General features: G+C 37.8%; 1 protein-coding gene across 1 annotated transcript; it reads left to right on the forward strand.

Moving 5' to 3' along the window:
- Positions 1-9,862: 9,862 nt before the first annotated feature.
- On the forward strand, positions 9,863-16,796 carry LOC141623594 (putative pre-mRNA-splicing factor ATP-dependent RNA helicase DEAH4). Its single transcript, XM_074439702.1, is given in 2 exon segments — positions 9,863-10,547; positions 15,174-16,796. Coding segments are annotated over 2 exon segments (2,121 nt in total). The 5' UTR covers positions 9,863-9,877; the 3' UTR covers positions 16,625-16,796.
- Positions 16,797-22,334: the final 5,538 nt, after the last annotated feature.

Consider the following 22,334-nt stretch of genomic DNA (forward strand, 5'->3'; position numbering starts at 1 on the left):
GATTCGGCTCCGGGACCCAACTCTTCCTATGAACCGTAAGACATAAACCAACTCGGTTCCTCCATAACATAAATTGCTTGCAACTTTGTGAACATGTTTGTATGATCAATACCATGAATCCCTTATGACCCCATGACATCCTAGTGCTTTTAATCAATTGTTTACATCCTTCCTTTTATTATTTGCTTTACTTTATTGCTTGCATTAGTCTAGACACAACTACAAACCCAAATCAATCGTGACACTAGCATAAATTGAGATAGATAGACTTAGAACCCAAAGCACACCGTCCCATGGATCGACCTCGACTTACCACTAACTAGTTGTTTGTTGAGTATTATAAATGTGTTTGATTGGATGTGTGATGACCAACTCTTGTTCCAATCAGCCTTTGTATAGCACATGCGCTACTTTTTGATTTACTGTTACGTGCTTTAAGTTGTATTGATTGTGCCTTGTATGTGCATTTGTTTTCAATGTAGAAATTTGCTCGACAGGAAGAGTACTCGATCGAGTGCTTCCAGGCTCGATCGAGTACCCAAGCTTTTTGGGTCAGAAACGTGGCCAGATGGATAGGAATTGCGCGGTTGATCTTTTTTCCCTATTTTTGCAGCTGGTTTGGGGGAGCTCCTACGCTCTTACCCGGTATTCTCTTCCCTTGTATCTACTTTTATTGTATTATATCCATTTATTTCCCATTCCTTTTGTTAGATGTGTCCTTTAGGTTGCTGGAAATTTTTGTGTGATTGTTATGTTGTAGGCGTCACAATGTGGATAGTGTGACGTTTAGGTTTGGGGGAGGAGTTTATTTATGTTGTGTAATTTATTTTATGTTGTGTGCATTTATATCAAAAATCCATAAAAATTTAAAAATTTCAAAATACAAAGACATGTTTTTACTTTGTTTTTAGGTCGAGTCTTGGTGAATTAAATAACAATGATGTTAAATTGCATTATTTTTGCATTTCAATCCCATATAGTTGTCCATGTACATTGTTTTGACCCGTTATTCATGGAAACAAAGCTCATAATTCAAGTCTTAACCGTATTGACATGCCTTATACTAATTAGATTTAACATAATTATGTTGGTAAACTATTTAAATTATGAGGTCTATAGAGCTTCCTAGGCCAGGAACATCAATAAACTGGTCTCAGTATCAATTAGGCTTGAGTGTGGTTTTTCCTTGTGGAATATGTAATATAAAACTGCATAAGTGTGACATTGATTTTCTTGATACTTTTATTGCTTTCATTTGACTAAGTACATGTGGATAGGCGGTTCTTACCGTTCAAATAAGCCTTACATATCCTTTTTGTTAGCCCGTTTGAACCCTTGCCAGCTTTAAATTACAGCCTATGAGCTACAATCCAAGAATTTGCCTACCTTTTCGGGACAGTCGCAGTTGCTTGTTTATCATGTTTATTTTGATATTATGGTTGGGTTGGGACCTATTGTTGTCATGTGGGTATAGCAAATTACTTTTTAGCAATTGTGTTGTATCCTTGTGTTGGAAAAAGAAAAAAAAATATATGAAGAAGAGAAAAAAAAATGATTGCTTCATTTGGTTTTGTCAAGGATCAAAAGGATGTTACTAGAGTCTAATGCATATTTGGAGAGTATCTTATAAACTCTCATGTGTTGTTAAGTTGATATGATTTCTCTAGATTGGGTTGTATTCATGCTTACTTTTGTCTAGATTTGGTTTTGGTTTAGCGTTGCGACTACCGTCTTAGCTCCACATATCCATAACGTGCTTTGGCACAAACCATTTCTATCCCTTTAACCCATTTCCCACCCTTATTTTCCTAAATACATGTATACTTTTGTCTACATTGTGATTGCATATTAGTTGTGGAAATCTCTATCACATTAGATTGCACGCATGTTTCATAAGTTGAGTGAGTGTTTCTACTTCTTTCTATCTTCACATATAACTCACCCTTACATACTTATGAGTGCATGAGTGAATCCGCGAGAATCCGACTAATTTGTCTTGCAAGATCGAAAGGTATTTGGCATTTGTCTATAGTACGGTGACTTGAGACTTGAGCTACGTTATCTATTTCCCGTACCCTTGGATTTGTTTTATTGGTACACTTTGGTCATTGCTTTGTTACAGTTATTGATAGCTCTGGATTTGTATGTGCATCTACATTAGCTCTGAGTTGTTTATTCGCCATTTGTATGATTGCCTTTGTATTGTGTGATGCTTTGCTTGAGGACAAGCAAAGAGATGGTTTGGGGGAGTTTGATGAGTCATAATTATATACATATTTATGCCTCCCCTTAGTTGCTTTTGATACGGTTTTTGTGCTACTTTATATTATTTACATGCCTTTTATGTTAGAACGTTGATATTTCCGCTATTTGATGCTTAATGCAGGAATGACGCATTTGAGGAGCAAAGGAATGAAATGGGCATCGCGGAGTAGGCATGAAGGAATACACGAAGTATAGCACGGGAATACATAAGAATAGAAGAAGAGAAGTAAAGAAGAAAACACGAAGAAAAGAGCCGAAACAGAGTGGTGCCTCGATCAACTACGGGCAGGCCCGATCGAGGAAGCATGTACTCGATCGAGTACGTAGAGGCTCGATCGAGGAACCAATGTTTCTAGTATTTTCCGTAAATTTCCTTAAGTCGATTATGTTTAATATAAATACTTAAATCGTACCCTAAGTTTAATTTTATGCTTTATTTTCCATAGCTACAATAGAATTACTCTAGAAAACTCTCAAATACTTTTAGTTTATTGTTCTTACTTTCGATCTAAATTCCGTTCTTCATTATTTGTTAAGGTACTTAATCTTTCCTCATTAATTATTAATTTAGTTCATGTTATTATTTCTTTGTTCTTATTTATTGTCTTTAATTATGTCTTCATCAATTATTGTTGTTGTTTTTCCCTTTAATATGAGTAGCTAATTCTCTTATCTAGGATGAATGGGGATCTAGGTTGTTAGAAGGGGGATTATATTGATGAATTGATAGTTAAATTGCTCTTTATTGTTGTTCAGTTTGTTGGTTTGAATCTAGTTGATTAGCTTCTGCAGGGTTAATTAATTAGTATTGCATAAACTAGGATTTTCACCGATCGGGTTAAGACTAGTAAAGGCTACGATAACTGAATAGAACTAATTTAATGATAGTGATTGCATGTTAGATTATATCTAAAGGACATATTAGAATCGACCAATCTTAAGACCTTAAACAATATAAATTTTTCTATCAATAAGTTAAATCTCACCCTCGAACAACTACCTAGTGGACCTAATCCCTAGCCTTTTAATATTATTGAATTCCTCTTATTTATTTACATTGTTATTAGTTGTTAGAAATCAAACAATCAAACCCCCATAAAATTGTTACCTTTAAGACAAACTTAAATATTATCAAACTAGAACAGTTAACTCGCCTCCCTGTGGATTCGACCCTTTCTTGCCACTAGCTACCAGTTAGTAGTAATTTAAGATTTATTTTGATAGGCCAACGACTGAAAATAACCTTATCAGTTATTATCATATATGTTGGAGGATTTGTTGATGTTGTTATTGTTGTTGTTGTTGTTGTTTTGGAGTTGTAAGACGGTTGGGACACCGTCTTACGCTTAAGTCGCCTCTTGGAGCTTCCCACTCTAAGAGAGATGTGCACATTAATGGCTTGAGTTACGGAGGGACTCGTGTGATTGAGACACGACATCTGGCAGGGGATCCGGTTGGATGTCGGACCTGGTACATCTGGGCGTGTCCTGGTACCTGTTTGTGATTATCGGTATGTCTGGGTGTGTCCCGGTACCAGTGTGGTTGTCGGTATGTCTGGGCGTGTCCCGATATCGTGGTGGTGGTTGTTGATAGTGGTTTATTCATATTAGTAGTCATGTTGCATATTCACACACTTGAGTCGTGTTGCACTTTATTTGTTTATTGAAACTGACGTTTATATGTCTGTGTAATTGTCACCGATCTCTTTTGGGATGGCCTGTGTCGATCCATATGATATTCTTTGGTCATATGGGGAGCAGGTTAAGTACAGGTTGTTTAGATAGTAGGCGGGAGACGGGACGAGCTTGATGAGTCACGAGACGAGTGTAGTTAGTTATATGAGTATAGTAGTGATGAGTTGTATTTATTCATTAGTTAATGGTTTGTAATCACTAAACTTGTCATTTATAATAAGTGTTTCTTTATTGTATCTCCGATTCACCGCCTCGGGAAACCGAGAAGGTAACATCTCCCAATTACCTTGGCCGGGTAAGAAGGGGGTGTTACATTAGTGAGCCCTTGTTTAATTAGTGTATTGTTTTATGGATTTTAATTAGGGTTTTCACTAATTAAGTGGGTTAATAAAAGGGTTAATTAGTATTATTATTGTTGTAGTATGTTGTTGTGATAGTTAGATATAATATGTGTTAGGAAGAGACTTCATTGAGGAGCCCTTCAAGTTTGCTTGCTTGAAGTGCTTGGAGATTAGCAAGAGGTAGGGTTTCCCTACTTAGCTTTGATAATATGGGTATTTGTTTGTGCATTAGTTATCATGAATTACATAATCCATGTGGTAATTGCATGATAACATAAGTAGTTGGTAATTATGGTTAATGGCATACTAATGTGGGATGTTTATTCATGTATTGTGGTTGGGTAAATGGAAATAGTATGATGATATCGTCTTATTGGATTATAACATGAATTGGGAAGCTTGTTAATTAATTATTTGGTTTGTTGGTAAACATGTGAGTTTTTGTCTTAAGATGGCTTATTCTTATGTAGTAAGTCTTGCTTGGTTATGCATAATTGGTTTATTGTGGATATCAGAGGTTGTGATTGGAGGAGGTTGGATTGTGATATGTGGTTGTTGAGGAGATCGTCTTACGCTTGGGTCGCTTCTTGGAGCTTCCCACTCCAAGAGGAGCATGCACGTTAAAGATTCGACTTTGGAGGGGTTCGTGTGGTTGAGGCACGCCGTCTGGTAGGGATTCCGGTTAGCGCCGGGTCCGGTACCATGGGTGCGTCCCGCGTACCTTTGTTACGGACTGCTGTCCGGCGGTTGGGTGGCGGTGTTGTGATGCCGTCACCGGGTTTGTTGTGGAGGAATTGTGTAACTTGATAATTTGCATTATCGCATCATCATTCCGTTCCATAATCATTTGTCTTTGCATTCATATGTTAGTAATGAACATTTGTATTATTGGAGCTAACCAAAGTGTTTTCAAATATCTGTGATGAACAATATGATGATTTTCGCTCATAGGGGAGCAGTGGCTTGCCAGTTTGGCATTTGCATATATGCCTTGGAGGCTTGGAAGCAGTCTTCGCCGTAGTTGTCGCCATTTGTTGTTGTCTAGTTTTTGACACTATTAGACTCCACCTTTTATTTCAATTTGGTTGTATTAATTGGGATTGCTTTTGAACCCCTTAACTTGTAACCTAATTATTTAACTACAACTTATCTATGCTAAACCGATCGATGTTGTGCTATTGTTTGGGCTCGGTGCGAGATGGAGACTTCCTGAGGGCTGAAGACAGAGAGACATTATAGTCTCCGACATCGTACTGCTGGTGGGATGAATCTCCATGTGATGGCCCGATGGGTCGTGCTCGGTGGTGAGAGAGATGGAGGATGAATGAGAAAGTTTATTTAGATTTAGGTTAAAAAGGAGATGGTGGTTGACAGGATGAACGGAAAAGGGGTGGAGAGTTGGAGACACGAGCGAACTCCTAAAGTATTAAGTGCAACTTGGATTTGCTGCGTCTTTCTTCCAAAAATGCCTCAAATGCCTTATTTGCGGCATTTTTAAAAAAACCCTGCAAATAATTTTTTTTATCTAAAAAAAAAAGAAATTATAGATTGCTTTTGCTACCATTTAGACAAAGCGCCTCAAATAGTGCCCCGCAATTAAATGTTTTTCTACTAGTGTTACTTCGTTTGTTCGCACAACAAACTTGGGAAACCAAGTCCTGTGACATCTCCATAGGTTAGGATGGCCTAGGGGAAGACTTCCCGACTTATGGGGGTGTCACAGTGTGTATCTCGTAAATTATAGAAAGATATGATAGTTATTTAATCTACTATATATAAAAGAGAAGTATTTTAGAGCCTTCTCATTGACTCCTTAAAATAAGGGGAAAAAAACACTTTTATTTTAGTGGGGTTCCTTAATTTGAGGATCTTTCATTTCAACTTTCCTTCTTTCATTTCTATTTCTGAAGTCCTATTTCTACAATGACACGATTTAATTGAAAGTTTATAAATATACAAACAAAACGGGTAACTACTAACTTTTATGAACATTGCCTTATGCGTAACTTATGTTTGTGTATTTGTGTTGTAAATTATATGAACGATGCCACAATTCATTAAACAGAAATGTTGAAATCAAATTTTTTTTGTATATTTACAAACAAAATGCCACAATTTACGAAGCTCCTATGAACCAAAATTGACACAACATTTTAAAAATAAGTAAATGGTAGTAATTAGAGAAAGATTTATATGCATAATTCTCTAAGTGGTAGATATGAGAACATATTTCAATTTGTCATGATATTTTCATACAAACCTTTATCTAAACCGATATAAATATATAATAACATAAATAGGTCTTTCTTAAAACACAGATATTTCCGTCTTAAGAATATCAAATAATATCCCATGTGTATAGATGAGACAAACATTTTACTAATTTCAATATTATTTATTTTTATGTGTAATATTTGACCCTTTTTAAAATTAAGACAGATACCATCATATTAAAAGAGAATTTGTGATCTACATATTATGGAGTAACATAGTAATGGGTTGATAATAACATTTTATTATTATTATTATTATTATTATTATTATTATTATTATTATTATTATTATTATTATTATTATTATTATTATTATTATTATTATTATTATTATTATTATTATTATTATTATTATTATTATTATTATTATTATTATTATGCATCATATTAATTCATTATTTTTTGAGAATATTACGTCTATTTATATTCGCATTAATTGAACATATGTTCAACCTAAAAGTTTTAAAAATATCCCGTGCATTTTTTTGCACGGGTTTAAAATTAGTTGATTTGGTAATTTTTAGAAGGGTGCTACTCATTCATGGAAGTGTTTTGCTCTTCCATGGACAAAAATGACCATTTTACCCTTTTTATTTCTTTGGGCTTGCTTGGATTTGGGGGGGGATAAATATGGGAGTGATATGTAAGGTGTGTTTTCCATGTTTGGTATGAGAGTATTTATTCACATCCCGAATCTATTACCCTCATAAAAGGGTAATACATTACCCACCCTCCCTCATGGGTATGATTAAGGGAGCAAAACATCTCCTCAGTAATCATTACTCTTATATGTCAAACCTATCTTCAAGGAACTCATTACCAAAGTAATTAAATTCCCCAGTAATTATCACCCAATTAATATTTACCCCCTGATTATTCCATGGATTCCAAGCAAGCCCTTTATGTCATACACCCCTTTTATTTTCCAGAAACTCTTGTTTTGTTGTTTTAAAAATGGTTGTTAGATTTGTACTTCGACACTGATTGATGTACTTCATAATTGTTTGATGGTTTGTTTTGAGGGAAAGATATATGTTTGATATTGTAACTTTAGAAATTGTAATCGCCCAAAAGAACATTAATTTATCAATCAGATGAGATGTTCCTTATCAATCAGATAAAACATGGATGAATTATCATGTATACATATGGTTGTTACTAATGAGCATTGTCATACAGTATTTGTTGAGTTCTTTACAGATTGATTCAAGGTTGTTTGAAGATACACAGTTTTCATCATGTATCTTTTGAAAAAACCCTAATTTTTTTGGGGTGCGCAAGAGGGTCGAAGCCCCGAACATACAGTAATTAAATCGAAACTAGACAGGGGAATGAAACCCCTAGAATATCTTCACGGAGAATAGACCGAAGACCGTCCAGAGGAATATCGAAGAATGTAGTGGAGGATGATGAATTGACGCCCATGTTAGCTAGCTAGTCTGCAGCTCGATTTGCTTCTCTAAAGACGTGATTAATCTTTACGACCCAGCCTTCCAAATTAATTAGTTGTTTGCATCGTTGTAGTAGCGGACGAACGCTATTACTAAGTACTAAGAAGCTGGTTCTCTAGCACAAAATTCACATATGAGGAGTTGTCCATGTTTACAATCAGTTTCTTGAGCCTAGCTGCCTAGCTCGCTCGAGACCAACAACCAGAGCTCTCATCTCAGCCCTCATCGAATTGCACTCACCATATGAAAATAAGAAAGCATCAATAAAGTTACCCAAGTCGTCACGGAAAATCCCTTCGCAATCAGCTGGACCGGGATTTCCTCTTAAGGCTACGTCCGTATTTAGCATAAACCATCCATATGCAGGCGGATGCCATCTAACAAACCTTTCTTCTGGAGAAGTACAAGGGTAGAAACTAAGAGAGAAAAGGGGTCTAATGCGCTTTTTGAGGTTTCAAATTGTCGATGTAAAAATCGAAAGGGATCAGTTGGGTTATCCTCGGATTTCTCAAAGACGATTTAATTAGTGTAAATCAACTCCTTAAGTTTATATAATATAATTAATAAAATTAAGAATTATAATTATTACTTGATCGATATGAGAATTAGCATCCATAATTATATAATTTGACGGATTTAATTAATTTTATAGAATTGCTTAATTTTGTGATGGGGAGAATTAGAAAGAGACTTATTAGAAAGAATAAGAGAATTAGGCAAAGGGCATACTATGGGGGAAAAAATGAAAAAGCCCATAAAAGAGTAAGAGCAATAGCAATGGAGGGTTTTTTATTGGGGTTGTCAAAACAAACCTCTAAAATAAAGTTTGTCTCATTGTAAACAAAAGTTTGTTCTTAAATGAACAAACTTGGTTTGAAAACAAAAATTAAGTTCTTTCAAAAAACAAGAAAAAATTATGGGTCCCAATCCCCTATCTGCTAAAAGAATAGGCAAAACACCAACTTTTCCCGCCTAAAATAGTGTTTGGTATTTTTAGCATATATTATATGTATTGATATGATAGGTTATAAATGGACATATCTTTTATATTTCAATATTTATAACATTCAATATTTCACATTCTGCACAAATTAATCTCCGGTCTTTTTATGATAAAGAAATTTTTTTTTATAAAGAATTTTATGATAAAATTTATTGACTTTTTATGATAAAAAAGTTGCAGCTAAAAATATGATATTAGTTAATATTTATTAAAAATTAACATCATTAATTTCTCGGTAAGAAAAAAAACAAAAAAAAAAAGCTTTCAAAAAAATACTCATTTCATTACTTCTTACGATTATATTTTTATTTCTCTAATCAAAATACAATGAGTAGAAATATGAAAAATAAATGAATTGTCAATTAAAATTTCATAATTTTTTTTCTAAAAAGTAAAACTCTATAGATACCGTTCATATATTGCACGAGTCTATACTAGTAAAAAAAAAATTAACCAATTAGTTATGGATTAAAGAACTTTATTTAAAGTTTTTTCCATTGTGACAAAAAATCCGAGTTTGTTGAGATTGTCAAAATATAACATGATAAATGAAGAGCTTTATATAGAGTTCTTCCATTGCACTTGCTTTAACTCGGTCCATAAATGAGCAACTACATTTTTAATAATGTAAAGAATTAAATGAAACGAATGGAAAAGAATAAGTAAAGAAACATATGAAACGAAAGTATCTATTACGTTGTTGTTTCTGCGTTTCACATATCACTACGTATAATAATTAATAACCTTCCCGCTTCAGTATGCCCGAATCCCCAAATTGAAAAAAGAAAAAAAAAATCCCCCAAATCAACAAATTCTAACCACGAACGCTTAAATCAAAACTTAAACATCAATGGCGAACCTCCCTATCCTTCAGTTTGAAGACACAATCATCAAAACAGTCGAAAATAATCCAGTCACAGTAGTAATCTGCGAGACAAGTTCCGGTAAAAGCACACAACTTTCTCAAATGCTTTTCCGGCGAGTTTTCGCAAATTCAGGCATCATCGCGGTCACTCAACCTCGTCGTGTCGCCGCCGTCTCTGTCGCCCGCCACGTCGCGCAAGAAATGAACGTCCATCTTGGAGACGAAGTAGGGTACGCAATTCGATTTGAAGATCGAACTTCCGAAAAAACTAAGATTAAGTACTTAACTGTTGGCGTTTTACTTCGTGAAAGCTTATCTAACCCTGAATTGAACGCTTATTTTGTTGTAATTCTAGATGAGGCGCATAAGCGGAGCTTGAATATGGATATTTTGATGGGTTTAGTAAAAAGATTGGTGACTATGAGGGATAAATTGAAGTTTCGGGTTCTAATTACGTCGTCGACTTTAGAAGGGGAGAAGGTTTCGGCGTTTTTTGATGGATGTCCGGTGCTTAATGTGCCTGGGAATTTGTTTCCGGTGGAGGTCTTTTATAGTGATGAGAGGCCGAAGAGTTATGTCGAGGCAGCTCTTAAAAAAGCGGTTGATATTCACGTCAATGAGCCGGAGGGTGATATTATTAGGGCCGGCTAATTAAGTTATGTATTCCCGACCCATCTTATGTATAAATACGTTGATCGATTAATGAGAACATAACACAAATGATTTACACAAATACATACTTTAACATGGTATCAGGATCAGGAAAATCCTACCTTCGCTTTCTCGTTTTCTCTGCCATCTGACTTCGACAATTCGTCTCCTTCTTCGTCATCTCATTTCTTCCTCTCTGTTCGACAATGACAATGACAGGCGGTGGGGATGACTCCAATACTACCAAACAAAAAATCGATTCTCTATCCCCGTTCTCTCTTGTTAATCAAGAAGGACCGGGACAATCAATCACCCATGTCAAACTCCGAAGCGACAATTATGATGAATGGAGTCGTTCAATGCGTCGATCTTTGAAATCAAGGCGCAAGTTCGGTTTTTGCGATGGGTCAATTACAAAACCAACTAATGAATTTATGCTAGGGCAATGGGAAGTTGTCCATTGTACTGTGGTTCAATGGATCCTCAATTCAATTGATCCGTCGATCCTGGATAGCATGTCCGACACCGAAGATGCTCGCGTATTGTGGTCGGAATTAGCAAATCAATATGCCGTTGTTGATGGGGCAAAGATTCATAATTTGAAGACACAATTACATGAGTGTCGTCAAACTAAAGGTATGTCCGTCACTACGTATTATGGCAATTTAAAAACATTGTGGGATGCCCTCGCTGCACAGGAGCCGCCCTTCTCGTCTAATACAGTCGGGTGTACTTGTGGGGTTACTAAAACCGCTCTTGCTAGACAAAATACGGAGCGGCTCTATCAATTCCTTATGGGTTTAGATAAATCTCTTTATGGCCCTATTCGTAATCATCAACTTGCTCTTGATCCACTTCCGACCCTTAGCCGCGTATATCGTGCGGTATTGTAAGAAGAACGACTTCTCGTTGGTCCCACCGTAACAGCAGAAGCCACGGATGTTATGGCCTTCGATGTCAGGGGCCCTACTGCCACGGCTGCTTCGACTGGTGCAGTTGATTGGCGTGCATTGCGTGACGCCGAGCGACAAGAAAAACTGAAACTGAAATGCTCTTTTTGTACTGCACCGGGTCATGAAGTGAACAATTGCTTCATTAAATCGCAAAAATTTCCGGAGTGGTGGGGAGATCGTCCCCGAACTGTTGAAGAAGTTAAAGCTCGACGTGAGCGTTTTGCCTCTCGTGCTTCTTCTGGCCGGGTTAATTTTCTTGGTAGCTCGGGTTCGGTTCCGTCTTCCTCTCAGGATCGTCTTAGTGTTATGTCTCCTCATTGGATTATTGACACGGGAGCCTCACATCATGTAACCGGGGATGAAACGTGGTTAGGTGACCCACATCCTATTCCACCATTTCCGGTTACGCTTCCCAATGGACAAAGTGTATCGGCTAATTTAGTCGGAACGGTTCGCTTAAATGAATTCCTTGTTTACGCGATGTTTTATATGTGCCTAGTCTTACTTGTAATCTCTTGTCTGTCTCTCAATTTGTAGCTGCGACGGATTGTGTTATTAGTTTTACTAACACCTCTGGTCATATTCAGGACCGTTTTTTGAGGACGAGGATTGGAGTCGGTGAGCAACGGGAAGGACTGTATCTACTGTGCGTGGCGGTTAAACCAACAATACATCGGGTTAGCGCTGATTCTTTTGATTTATGGCATCGATGGCTTGGCCACCCATCCAATAAAGTAGTTAAATTTTTGCCTTGTGTTAGTAATTTGCGTTCCAATTCTGATACTATTTGTGACATTTGCCATGAAGCAAAGCATAGTCGTAGCAGTTTTGATTCGAATGATAATAAAGCCTCAACAATTTTTAAATTAATACATTGTGATTTATGGGGTCCCTATCGATCTCCGTCTTCATGTGGTGCAAAGTATTTTTTATCCATTGTGGATGATTATTCTAGAACTGTTTGGGTTTATTTGGTCATCGATAAAACAGAGGTCACGGATATGTTTTTACAGTTCTTTGCAATGGTTAAAACTCAGTTCTCGGCCGTAGTAAAGCTTGTGCAATCGGATAATGGGACGGAATTTTTTTAGCATGGCTCCTTTTTTTCAAAAAGAATGGGATTTTATTTCGTACTTCGTGTGTTGGTACCCCTCAACAGAATGGGCGGGTTGAAAGGAAGCATCGACATATTTTGAATGTTGCTAGAGCTTTAATGTTTCAAGCTTATTTACCGATTTCTTTTTGGGGAGAATGTATTTTAACTGCGGCCTATTTAATTAATCGTAACCCTTCTCCCTTGTTACAAAATAAAACTCCTTACGAACATTTATTTGGTTCCGCTCCGAATTATACACATATTCGGACTTTTGGCTGTTTGTGTTTCGCTCATAATTTGCATACTAAGGGTGATAAATTCGCTAAGAGAAGCCGGAAGTGTTTATTTATTGGGTACCCTCACAATAAAAAGGGTTGGAAGGTTCTTGATTTAGCTACACGGGAAATCTTTGTGAGTCGTGATATGTATTTTTACGAGCAAAGTTTTCCTTATTTTTCGGGTGATAAGTCTTCTCCTACCATTAATTGCCCTGAAACTGAACCCATCAGCTCTGTTCCTTCGTCCTCACCTGACACTGACACGGGTACTATGGCTGATGATTCGAGTTCGACCTCTGATACAGTTATTGGGCCTATTTCGGCCTCTATTGCTACCGGACCTGATTTGGCTCTGGGTGATCAGTCTGGTTCTGTCTTGGGTGACCCGTCAGCCGCGTCTGCTACTGCCTCTGTTTCTGGTCCGTCTTCTCCGTCTGGAACTAATATGGGCCATGGCCAACGAACCAAGTTTCCCTCTTCTCGCCTTCAAGGTTATGTTGTTGGTACCGCCGCCGATACGTCCTCTGACTCCGACGCTCCTCCCGACTCCGCTCGTTCCTCAGGTACGCCTTATGCTCTAGCTAATTACTAATATTGTCAGAAATTTTCTTTGCGCCACCGAGCTTTTATTGCAGCTATTTCTTCGGGTGTTGAGCCGCCTAATTTTCGAGCCGCTCTTGCTAGCCCGGATTGGTGTAAAGCTATGAAAGACGAGATTACCGCTCTGGAGAATAGTGCTAGTTGGGAAATTTCTGAACTTCCATCTGGCAAAAAAGCCCTTGGTTGTCGTTGGGTTTACAAAATTAAATATAACTCTGGCGGTAGCATTGAAAGATTTAAAGCTCGTTTGGTAATTTTTGGTAATCATCAGGTCGAAGGTTATAGATTATGGTGAGACTTTCGCTCCTGTTATTAAAATGGTTATGGTTCGTGCTCTTTTAGCAGTTGCAGCTATTAAAAAATGGGAACTCCATCAAATGGACGTCCACAACGCTTTCTTACACGGTGAACTTGATGAGGAAGTGTACATGAAGCTACCCCCGGGTTTTGGGCAGGGCCGTGAGGGTAAGGTGTGTCGTCTTAACAAATCTCTTTATGGGCTCAAACAGGCCCCTCGATATTGGTTCGCCAAGTTGGCCGCCGCTTTGCGCAAATATGGTTTCACCCAATCTTATTCCGATTACTCTTTGTTTAGCTACTCTCGTGATGAAGTATGTATTCATGTTTTGGTCTATGTGGATGACCTTGTTATTACGGGTAATAACTCGCTTGCTATCTCGAATTTTAAAACTTATCTTGGGAAGTGCTTTCACATGAAAGACTTGGGTGTATTGAAGTACTTTCTCGGCATTGAGGTAGCGCGAAGTATGGAAGGTATTTTCTTAAATCAACGAAAATACGCCCTTGATATTATTTCCAAGACTGGCTTATTAGGAGCTAAACCCGCTCCTACTCCTCTTGAGCAAAATCATTCTCTTAGATAGAGGGGAGTTCTTGGTTGATGTCGAATCCTATCGACGACTCGTTGGGCGATTGGTGTATCTCGTCGTTACCCGTCCGGGTCTTTCATATTCTGTCCATGTTTTGTCTCGTTTTTTGAGTAAGCCTCGCAAGAGAATTTAGATGCCGCTCTCCGCGTGGTTCGATATCTAAAAGGTTATCCGGGCCAAGGAATTTTATTGCGGGCCGATAGCAAGCTTGAAGTAACGGGATGGTGCGACTCGGATTGGGGTGGATGCTTGACTACACGGAAATCCGTGTCCGGCTGTGTCATTTTTCTTGGCCACTCTCCCATTTCTTGGAAGACAAAGCAGCAACACACGGTTTCCCTTTCCTCCGCCGAAGCCGAGTATCGTGTCATGGCCACTATTTTGTGTGAATTAAAGTGGATACGAGGATTATTCACAAGTCTCGGTATTGATCTTCCTTGTCCCATTTCGGTTTACTCTAACAGTAAATCTGCGATCCAGCTAGCTCAGAATCCGGTCTTCCATGAACGGACAAAGCATATCGAGATCGACTGCCCTTTCATTCGTGACGCTATTAATGCCGGCATTATTACGCCTATTCATGTTTCGACTCAACATCAATTAGCTGATATTTTTCACTAAAGCTTTAGCTTCGTCTCAATTTATGTTTCTCCTTCGCAAACTGGGCATTCTTGATCTTCATGCTCCCATTTGAGGGGCGTATTAGGGCCGGCTAATTAAGTTATGTGTTCCCGGCCCATCTTATGTATAAATACATTTATCGATTAATGAGAACATAACACAAATGATTTACACAAATACATACTTTAACAGATATGCTGATATTCATGACTGGTCAGGAGGATATTGAAAAGATGGTGAAGAAATTGGAGGATAAGGTTCGAGGTCTCGAGGAGGGATCTGTTATGGATGCTGTGATTTATCCGCTTCATGGTTCGTTGCCACCTGAATTTCAGGTACGTGTGTTTAGTCCTCCCTCTCCAAACTGTAGGCGGTTTATAGTTGCGACTAATATTGTTGAGACCTCTTTGACAGTTGATGGTGTGGTTTATATTATTGATACGGGCTATGTTAAGCAAAGACAGTATAATCCCTCGACTGGAATGTATTCGTTAGATGTTATGCAAATTAGTAGGGTGTAGGCTAATCAGCGTGCTGGGAGAACTCGTCCTGGGAAATGCTATCGTTTGTACCCTTTTAAGGTTTATAGTGAGGAGTTTATGGAAGCTGCGGTTCCTGAGATACAGCGGACGTCTCTTGCTGGGAGTGTTCTTTATTTGAGGTCATTAAATCTTCCTGATATTGATATTCTTAAGTTTGATTTTCTGGACCCTCCCTCTAACGAGTCGTTATGCGATGCTTTGAGGCAGTTGTATTTGATTGATGGGATTGATGATGATGGGAATATAACTAGTGCTGGTCGAACTATGGCTGAGCTCCCACTGGAGCCATCTTTGTCTAGGACCTTGATGGAGGCAAACGATAATGGGAGCTTGTCTCAAGCTTTAACAGTTGCTGCAATGTTATCGGCTGAAACTTCATTGCTTCCTAGTTATGACAAGGGGGCAGACAAGAAAAGGAACCATAACCCAATGAATCTGCCTGATGGAGGTGGTTTGGGTGATCACACACAGTTACTGCAGATTTATGAATTGTGGGATGAAACCGGTTATGATGTTGAATGGTGCAAAGAGCATGCGCTACAATTGCGAGGAATGACATTTGTGAAGGATGTCAAGGGACAATTATGTCAAATAATGCTGAAGGTGGCCAAGTGTTCAATGGAAGTTCGAGGAAGTCATAGCCGTAGAGAAAGAAAACTCAATTACCAGAACTTGAGAAAGGCATTAGCTGTGGTTTATGCTAATCAGCTTGCAGAAAGGATGATTCGGCATAATGGATACAAGACACTTGGCATGAAGTCTCAGCTTGTTCAGCTACATCCGTCCTCTGTCTTGCAACCAGATAAAGATGCAATGTTTCCATATTACGTGGTTTATCATGAGCTAATTACGACTTCTAAAGCTTTTATGCGAAACGTATGTGCTGTACAGAGGGAATGGATTATGCCTGTTTTTAAGAAGCTTGAGAATCTAAATGTCAACAGGCTGAGTGGCAAGACTAGTCATCCAGATGACCGTCTGCAAGAGAAACCTGAAGATGTAATCACAAAGGTAAATGATGATGCTGATTCTAGTGTTGACCGTGAAAGTAAAATTCAGGCAGCATGTGACCGTTTCCTTGCTCGTAAAGTGAAGAAGTAGGATAATGGTGAGCAATATCTCCTATCATTTAATTTTGCAATTTTGTGGATATGGTGGTCTTTCACTGAATCAAGTTGACTCTTGTAACTTTTCCTTTGCACATTGTACGAGTGCTGTACTTTGGCTGTTTCTTGTTACCAATCTTTATCGTGGATGCAGTGTTAGTTTTTGAGTGTGTTTGGATTTTTTTTTTAATATTTTATGAAGAGTTTGTTATTCATCAATTTAACATGCATTTAAATCATAAAAAAATTCAATTATGTTTAAGTGCAAGTTATTCTCAACGGATGTCGAGCATATAGCAGGAATTGAGCAAGGACCTGGCGCATTTGCATTTGGTCTTCTTGCCACCTTTAACACCATTTATTTATATATTCTGTTTTTTACTTAATTTATGGGATTATGCACTATACTTTGAGTCTATGTTACTTTGATATGTTTGATTGGACATGTGTCATGCGTCGTCACGACACGGGACCTTACTTTAAAAAAGTGTGCCTCGAGTGCGCCTTAGATGAGGCACTAGCTAGAACGCCTAGGTGCATTCTAGGTGCGCCTTTTGACAAGGCTCACTTAACAAGACTCACTATTATGCACTTTTCATATCTTTTTTTTTTAATAGTTCCCTTTCCTTTTCTCATTCTTCCTATCTCTTATTCCTTTACATGTTTGCCAGCTTGAGAACTCCTAGAAAAGATGTCTAACGGGAGTATAGAATATAAGAGAGGGGGAAGATGGTAGGGTTTCATTCATTTAAAGGGGCTTCTTCGACATTTAAGTATTTAACTATTTAACTAGTAGATTAATTACTAGGACGCATACGTATTCCTAGACATTTAAAAGGGCCATGAGTTTACCTTTTCTTTGATTTTTTACTTTACAAATTCATTAATAAATGGAACTTTCTAAGGGGGTGTTTGCTTAGGGGGCATCGGGAAAGAGAATGAAATTAGTCCATTCCCTTAATTGATGTTTGTTTGCTACCTTTTGTCATTCCCTTTACCCATTTTTTAGAATTGGTTTACTTCTCATTCCCTAAACCCTCAAGACTTCCACAAACCCTTTCATGATTACTTATACTTACCACCTACTCCACCCTAAACCATCAACCAACAATCGCCAAAGCCACCCCCACTGGCACCATTTTGCCCGCCGACGATCCTCCTTAGCCCCACCTAGCCCACAACCTTGTCGACACCCTCCCCACCAATTGCAATCCGTATAACCACCACCACTAACCATAAATAATCACATTCTCATCCCCTCCACTCCCAAAAACACTAGATTTGGTGTTTTTGGGGTGTTGATGGGGATTTTGGGGATGGAAACGTGATTTTTTAGGCTTAGTGGTGGACTGGTGGCAGTTTTGGGAATATGAAGAAGTTTCAACCTCGGTGATGGAGGCTCGATGAGGGGGCTGGGGAGTCACTGGTAGTGGCGGGGCTGGGGGTAGAAGCACATGACATGGTGGCTAGAGGGGAGTAGTGGTGTGATGGTGGGAGTGGGTTGTTAGGGGGAGATGGTGGTGGTTGGGGTTTGGAGGGTGTTTAAAGGATTCCCTTACATGTTTACCAAACAATTAGAGGGCGTTTGGTTGTTGGGAATAAGGAAAGGGAAAGGGAATAAAAATGGTTGATTCCTTTTGTTGTTGTTTGTTTGACACGAAGAAAGGGTAACCCATACCCCCCCCCCCCCCCTACCCCCAAAACCATTCTCATCCTTACCCCTCCCCCCCTTGGGTAAGCCCATAACCGCATAATCCCTTCTTCCTCCTACTCCCTATTTCCACCACTGCCACCACACCCTCTCACACCGTCGACCACTGCCACCTACACCCTACACCCACCAGGGACGCTGACACAACCACCACCTGCGACGCCGCCTGTCCACGCTTTTAATTCCCTTTTCCTCTAATTGTCAACCAATCACCCAAGTATAATATCGGTGATCCCATTCATTTCCCTCTCTTACCCTTTCTTGATTTCATTCTCTTTCCCTTTCCCGTACCAAACGCACCCTTAATGTAATCAAAGTGTATCTCTTTCCTTTCCCCTTGTTACCCTTTCGTCATTCCATTCCCTTACACTTGTCTTAATCAAATGCCCTCTAAGTTCTTGTTTCACACCACATAAGACAAAAACTTTTAAATTTCCCTATATTTTTTCTTTATATTTTTGCATATATTTCAAACTCTACTTCAAAATATTACATTAGACATATCGTGTCCGTGTGGACAAAATTGGTCAAGACACCTAGTTGACTGTATCCCCGTGTCATCAAAAATTCACTTTAGTGTGTTGAAAAGTCCGATACGTATCTGATACGACACTTCTCAGACAAGTCGGAGTAACATAGCTTTGAGTGTGTGTGACTGTCATTTGTTGAAAGTGTTCGCTTTCTTGTGTCACTTAGTCACAACTTGGTCAAAATGAAGCTGTGTTCACCTGTTTGAAACTATTGATTTTTATCATATGTTGCTCATATGTAATAACACTATTGTGTTATTTTTTTCAAGTGGTCATCTTGGAACAACCTTATTGTGTTTCAAATACGGTAAAGGTGTACTCTTGAACCCTCCTCCCCTTAGGGTGGTTGTAATTTTTTTTCCATGTCTTTGTAGTTGATCGTAATTTTTTAATTAGTTTACTGTATGTGAGTGTATATATCTCTATGGTTATGTAAGAAGAATTATTGTATGTAATATTAAAGCAATCCTCTCTTTTTTTAATCTACTATATTTTGTTATGCATCTAAGTCTCTGTATAATAAAGATGGGCAAGTATGTTGTAGTTTATGGTGACATCTTTCGATAAGAAGATATCAGCGGGGAGAAGGGGTACTTTATCTTCTTTCATTCCTCCTTACGTTCTTTCACTTATGGGACAACCTATATACTGAGTATGATATATCATTGCATGTTTATTCTTTTAAATACTGCTTCTCTTGTAAACACTAACTTTAGGTACTTTTATCCATTTTTAGTTCTTTTATTTTTATTTGGTAAGTTGGGCATGGATGTAGGTCATGTATTAGAATATTTATGCTTACTTTGTATTCGTTTCCTTTGAAATTTGTATAGGTATTGCTAATTATAGTCATATATGAAGAATAGTAATTCAATTTGACAGCTTACTTGAAGTTTGTATCAACCTTACTGATATTTTAGGAGTTTTGAAGTTGTGGTATGTCATATACTTTTGTTGGAAGATCCTTTCATGTAGAGTAGAGGGGCGGGTCTGATAATTGTTGATCTGCTAAGTACGAGGATGAGCTTATTAGGTTCTGGTGGTGGTGGTGGTGGTGGTGGTTATTGTGTATTAGTTCAACATTAGCTAGGTTATGAATGAAGTTTCTGTCTGCAATTGTCAATGAATGTGTATATGGTCAGTAACATGACTTTGCATTTTGTAACATCGCTAATGGTTTGAATTGTGTAGTTGCTTTAACAAGGAAAAAGGCTCAACCATTGATACCATAATTGTGAGACAATGCCAAGAGACTTGGAGTCTAGTGGACATAAGTCTCTGCAAAAATAACAAGAGTGTGCTTCACGGAGTGGCTGCATGCCTGCTTGAACATTGGGGAAGTATTGAGCATATTCAGGAGGTAATACATATAATATATTTTTCTTTTTCTTGAGTAGTGAAAGTATTTTACTTGGTTTACTTTTAAGGTATTCCGGATTCCTAAATTCTACTTCGGTTTTCAAAATCGTTTTAATCTTTATTCTCGATTTAAATTTTAAGTTTTTATAAAAGAAATCCGGACTTCGATTTTAAAACCTATAAGTTTACCTTGACTTTGTATTATGTTTCGCTCTCCCTTTTGTTTTTCGTTTTTCGTTTTTCCCTTTTCTATTTTTTTTCGCATTTTGAGGTGTGCGTTCACCCATGGACGGTTCTAAAGGATTGTTCATGTGAGCCGACCCCAAATAATTTTGGGATTAAGGCTCTGATGTTGTTGTTGTTGAGTAGTAAAAGTGATGGAATAAGGCAAAATGCCATAAGTAGACGGTTTCTGATGTTGTGAAACACAGTCTGCCTTGCTATTTTTGATGCAATTTTCATCATGGGTCATCTTAGACAGTCTCTGTGCCGTTCAAAAGTTGTATTCTATGTTTTTAGACTCAGCCATGTCCATATGGAACCATTTCATCTTTCAGCTTTGGGTTGCTCACAAAGAATCAAATAAGCCAGATACCGAAGTTGTATAGCATTAAATCATTCTTATATTTGGTTCGCAGAAAATCTTCATGCTTCTGAACTTGAAGACGCATTAAAACGATACTCACGAGGGACAGTAATGTCGCAGTTTTACGCTTTAAAAGGATTTTCTTAAACCTGATTCAACGAATTTAAAGCAAAGATCGCAAGAATATATCGAGGGGGGTATTGATGATGTTGTACTCATGTGGAGGACCTTGTGAGGACGAAATTGAAGAGGTGAAGACAAACATCAATGCTTCCTAACAGCTGCATTGAAGCAATGGTTCCTCATTTAAGAAAGTTGTGTTAACCAACCCATAAGGTTTATATAAAGAGGCTAATATCTCACTAGAGATTAAAAACCTGTGTACTGCAGAATATCATATGTGACAATACAATTGACATACGATAAGAATTGTGAAAATATGCTCTATGTATAGCAATCAACAATATAATGTACGTCTCTTCATTTGGTAGCATAATATTTTATAAGCTAAACCACAAAATTAAGGTTTCCTATATTTCCCCACGTTCCGTGGTGGCTGAAGTGGAATAAGTGTATAACGCCTTATGATTTTCTCTGTGTTGTTGATGTTTCATGTAATTTTAGTGCGCGGCGCGATTACGTTTGCAGTTGAATCGAATGGTTTTACAGACAGAATCATGTTCATGGACTTCATATCATTTTCATACAAATTCTTGCATACTAATTATTATCAAATTAGTTTAGCTAATAAGTTTGATCGTGTATTGGGCATGTGCATGAGTTATTTGGCGGTAAATTATTTTAAAATCTTTTATAGCGATTCTTATTACGACTGTAATAGATTAGAATCATTAGATTAGATTGAAATTTGAATGGGGGTCATATAGACTCGGCTGTTATTTGTAGAACCAAACATTAATGCACTTGAAAATAAACTCTAATCCATTTCCTTCAATTTTATCTCAATGATCCTATTTTTTGTTTCAAACAACCAAATACTTGTAATTATTTGATGAAATAAAGTACTCCCTCAAATGATTTATCACAAAAAAACAAAAATACGTAGATTAATAATGAACTAGATGATTTAGTTTCTACGGATGAGCTTGATTGATTCAATAGAAGAAGAGGGTTTTGGAGGAGGTTATTCCGGATGCGGTGGAAAGTGTTTGGACAGAGGTGTATAACAAATGGAAGAAAATCCAATTGTTGAAATCGGCTATGGAAGCTGCAAGTAAGACGAAATCCGATGCTCAAAAACCTAAGATCACAATTGAAGATGTGTCATGTGAGATTGATTTCTGGTCTATTGCCGTATTTTGTTACATTTTGGGTGCTCGTCCTCCATGGACGATTGTTAATGGTTTTATCAAGCGAGTGTGGAAGGATTTTCTATTGATAAGATATCCTTTATGACGAATGGTATTTTTTTTATCGGTTTACCTCTAAAGAGCATCAACAACAGGCTCTAGATTTTGGTCCTCTTATGTTTGATAGTAAACCTGTGATTATCAAAGAA

This window comes from Silene latifolia, chromosome X, assembly GCF_048544455.1.
Source record: "Silene latifolia isolate original U9 population chromosome X, ASM4854445v1, whole genome shotgun sequence".
Taxonomy (NCBI): Eukaryota; Viridiplantae; Streptophyta; class Magnoliopsida; order Caryophyllales; family Caryophyllaceae; genus Silene; species Silene latifolia.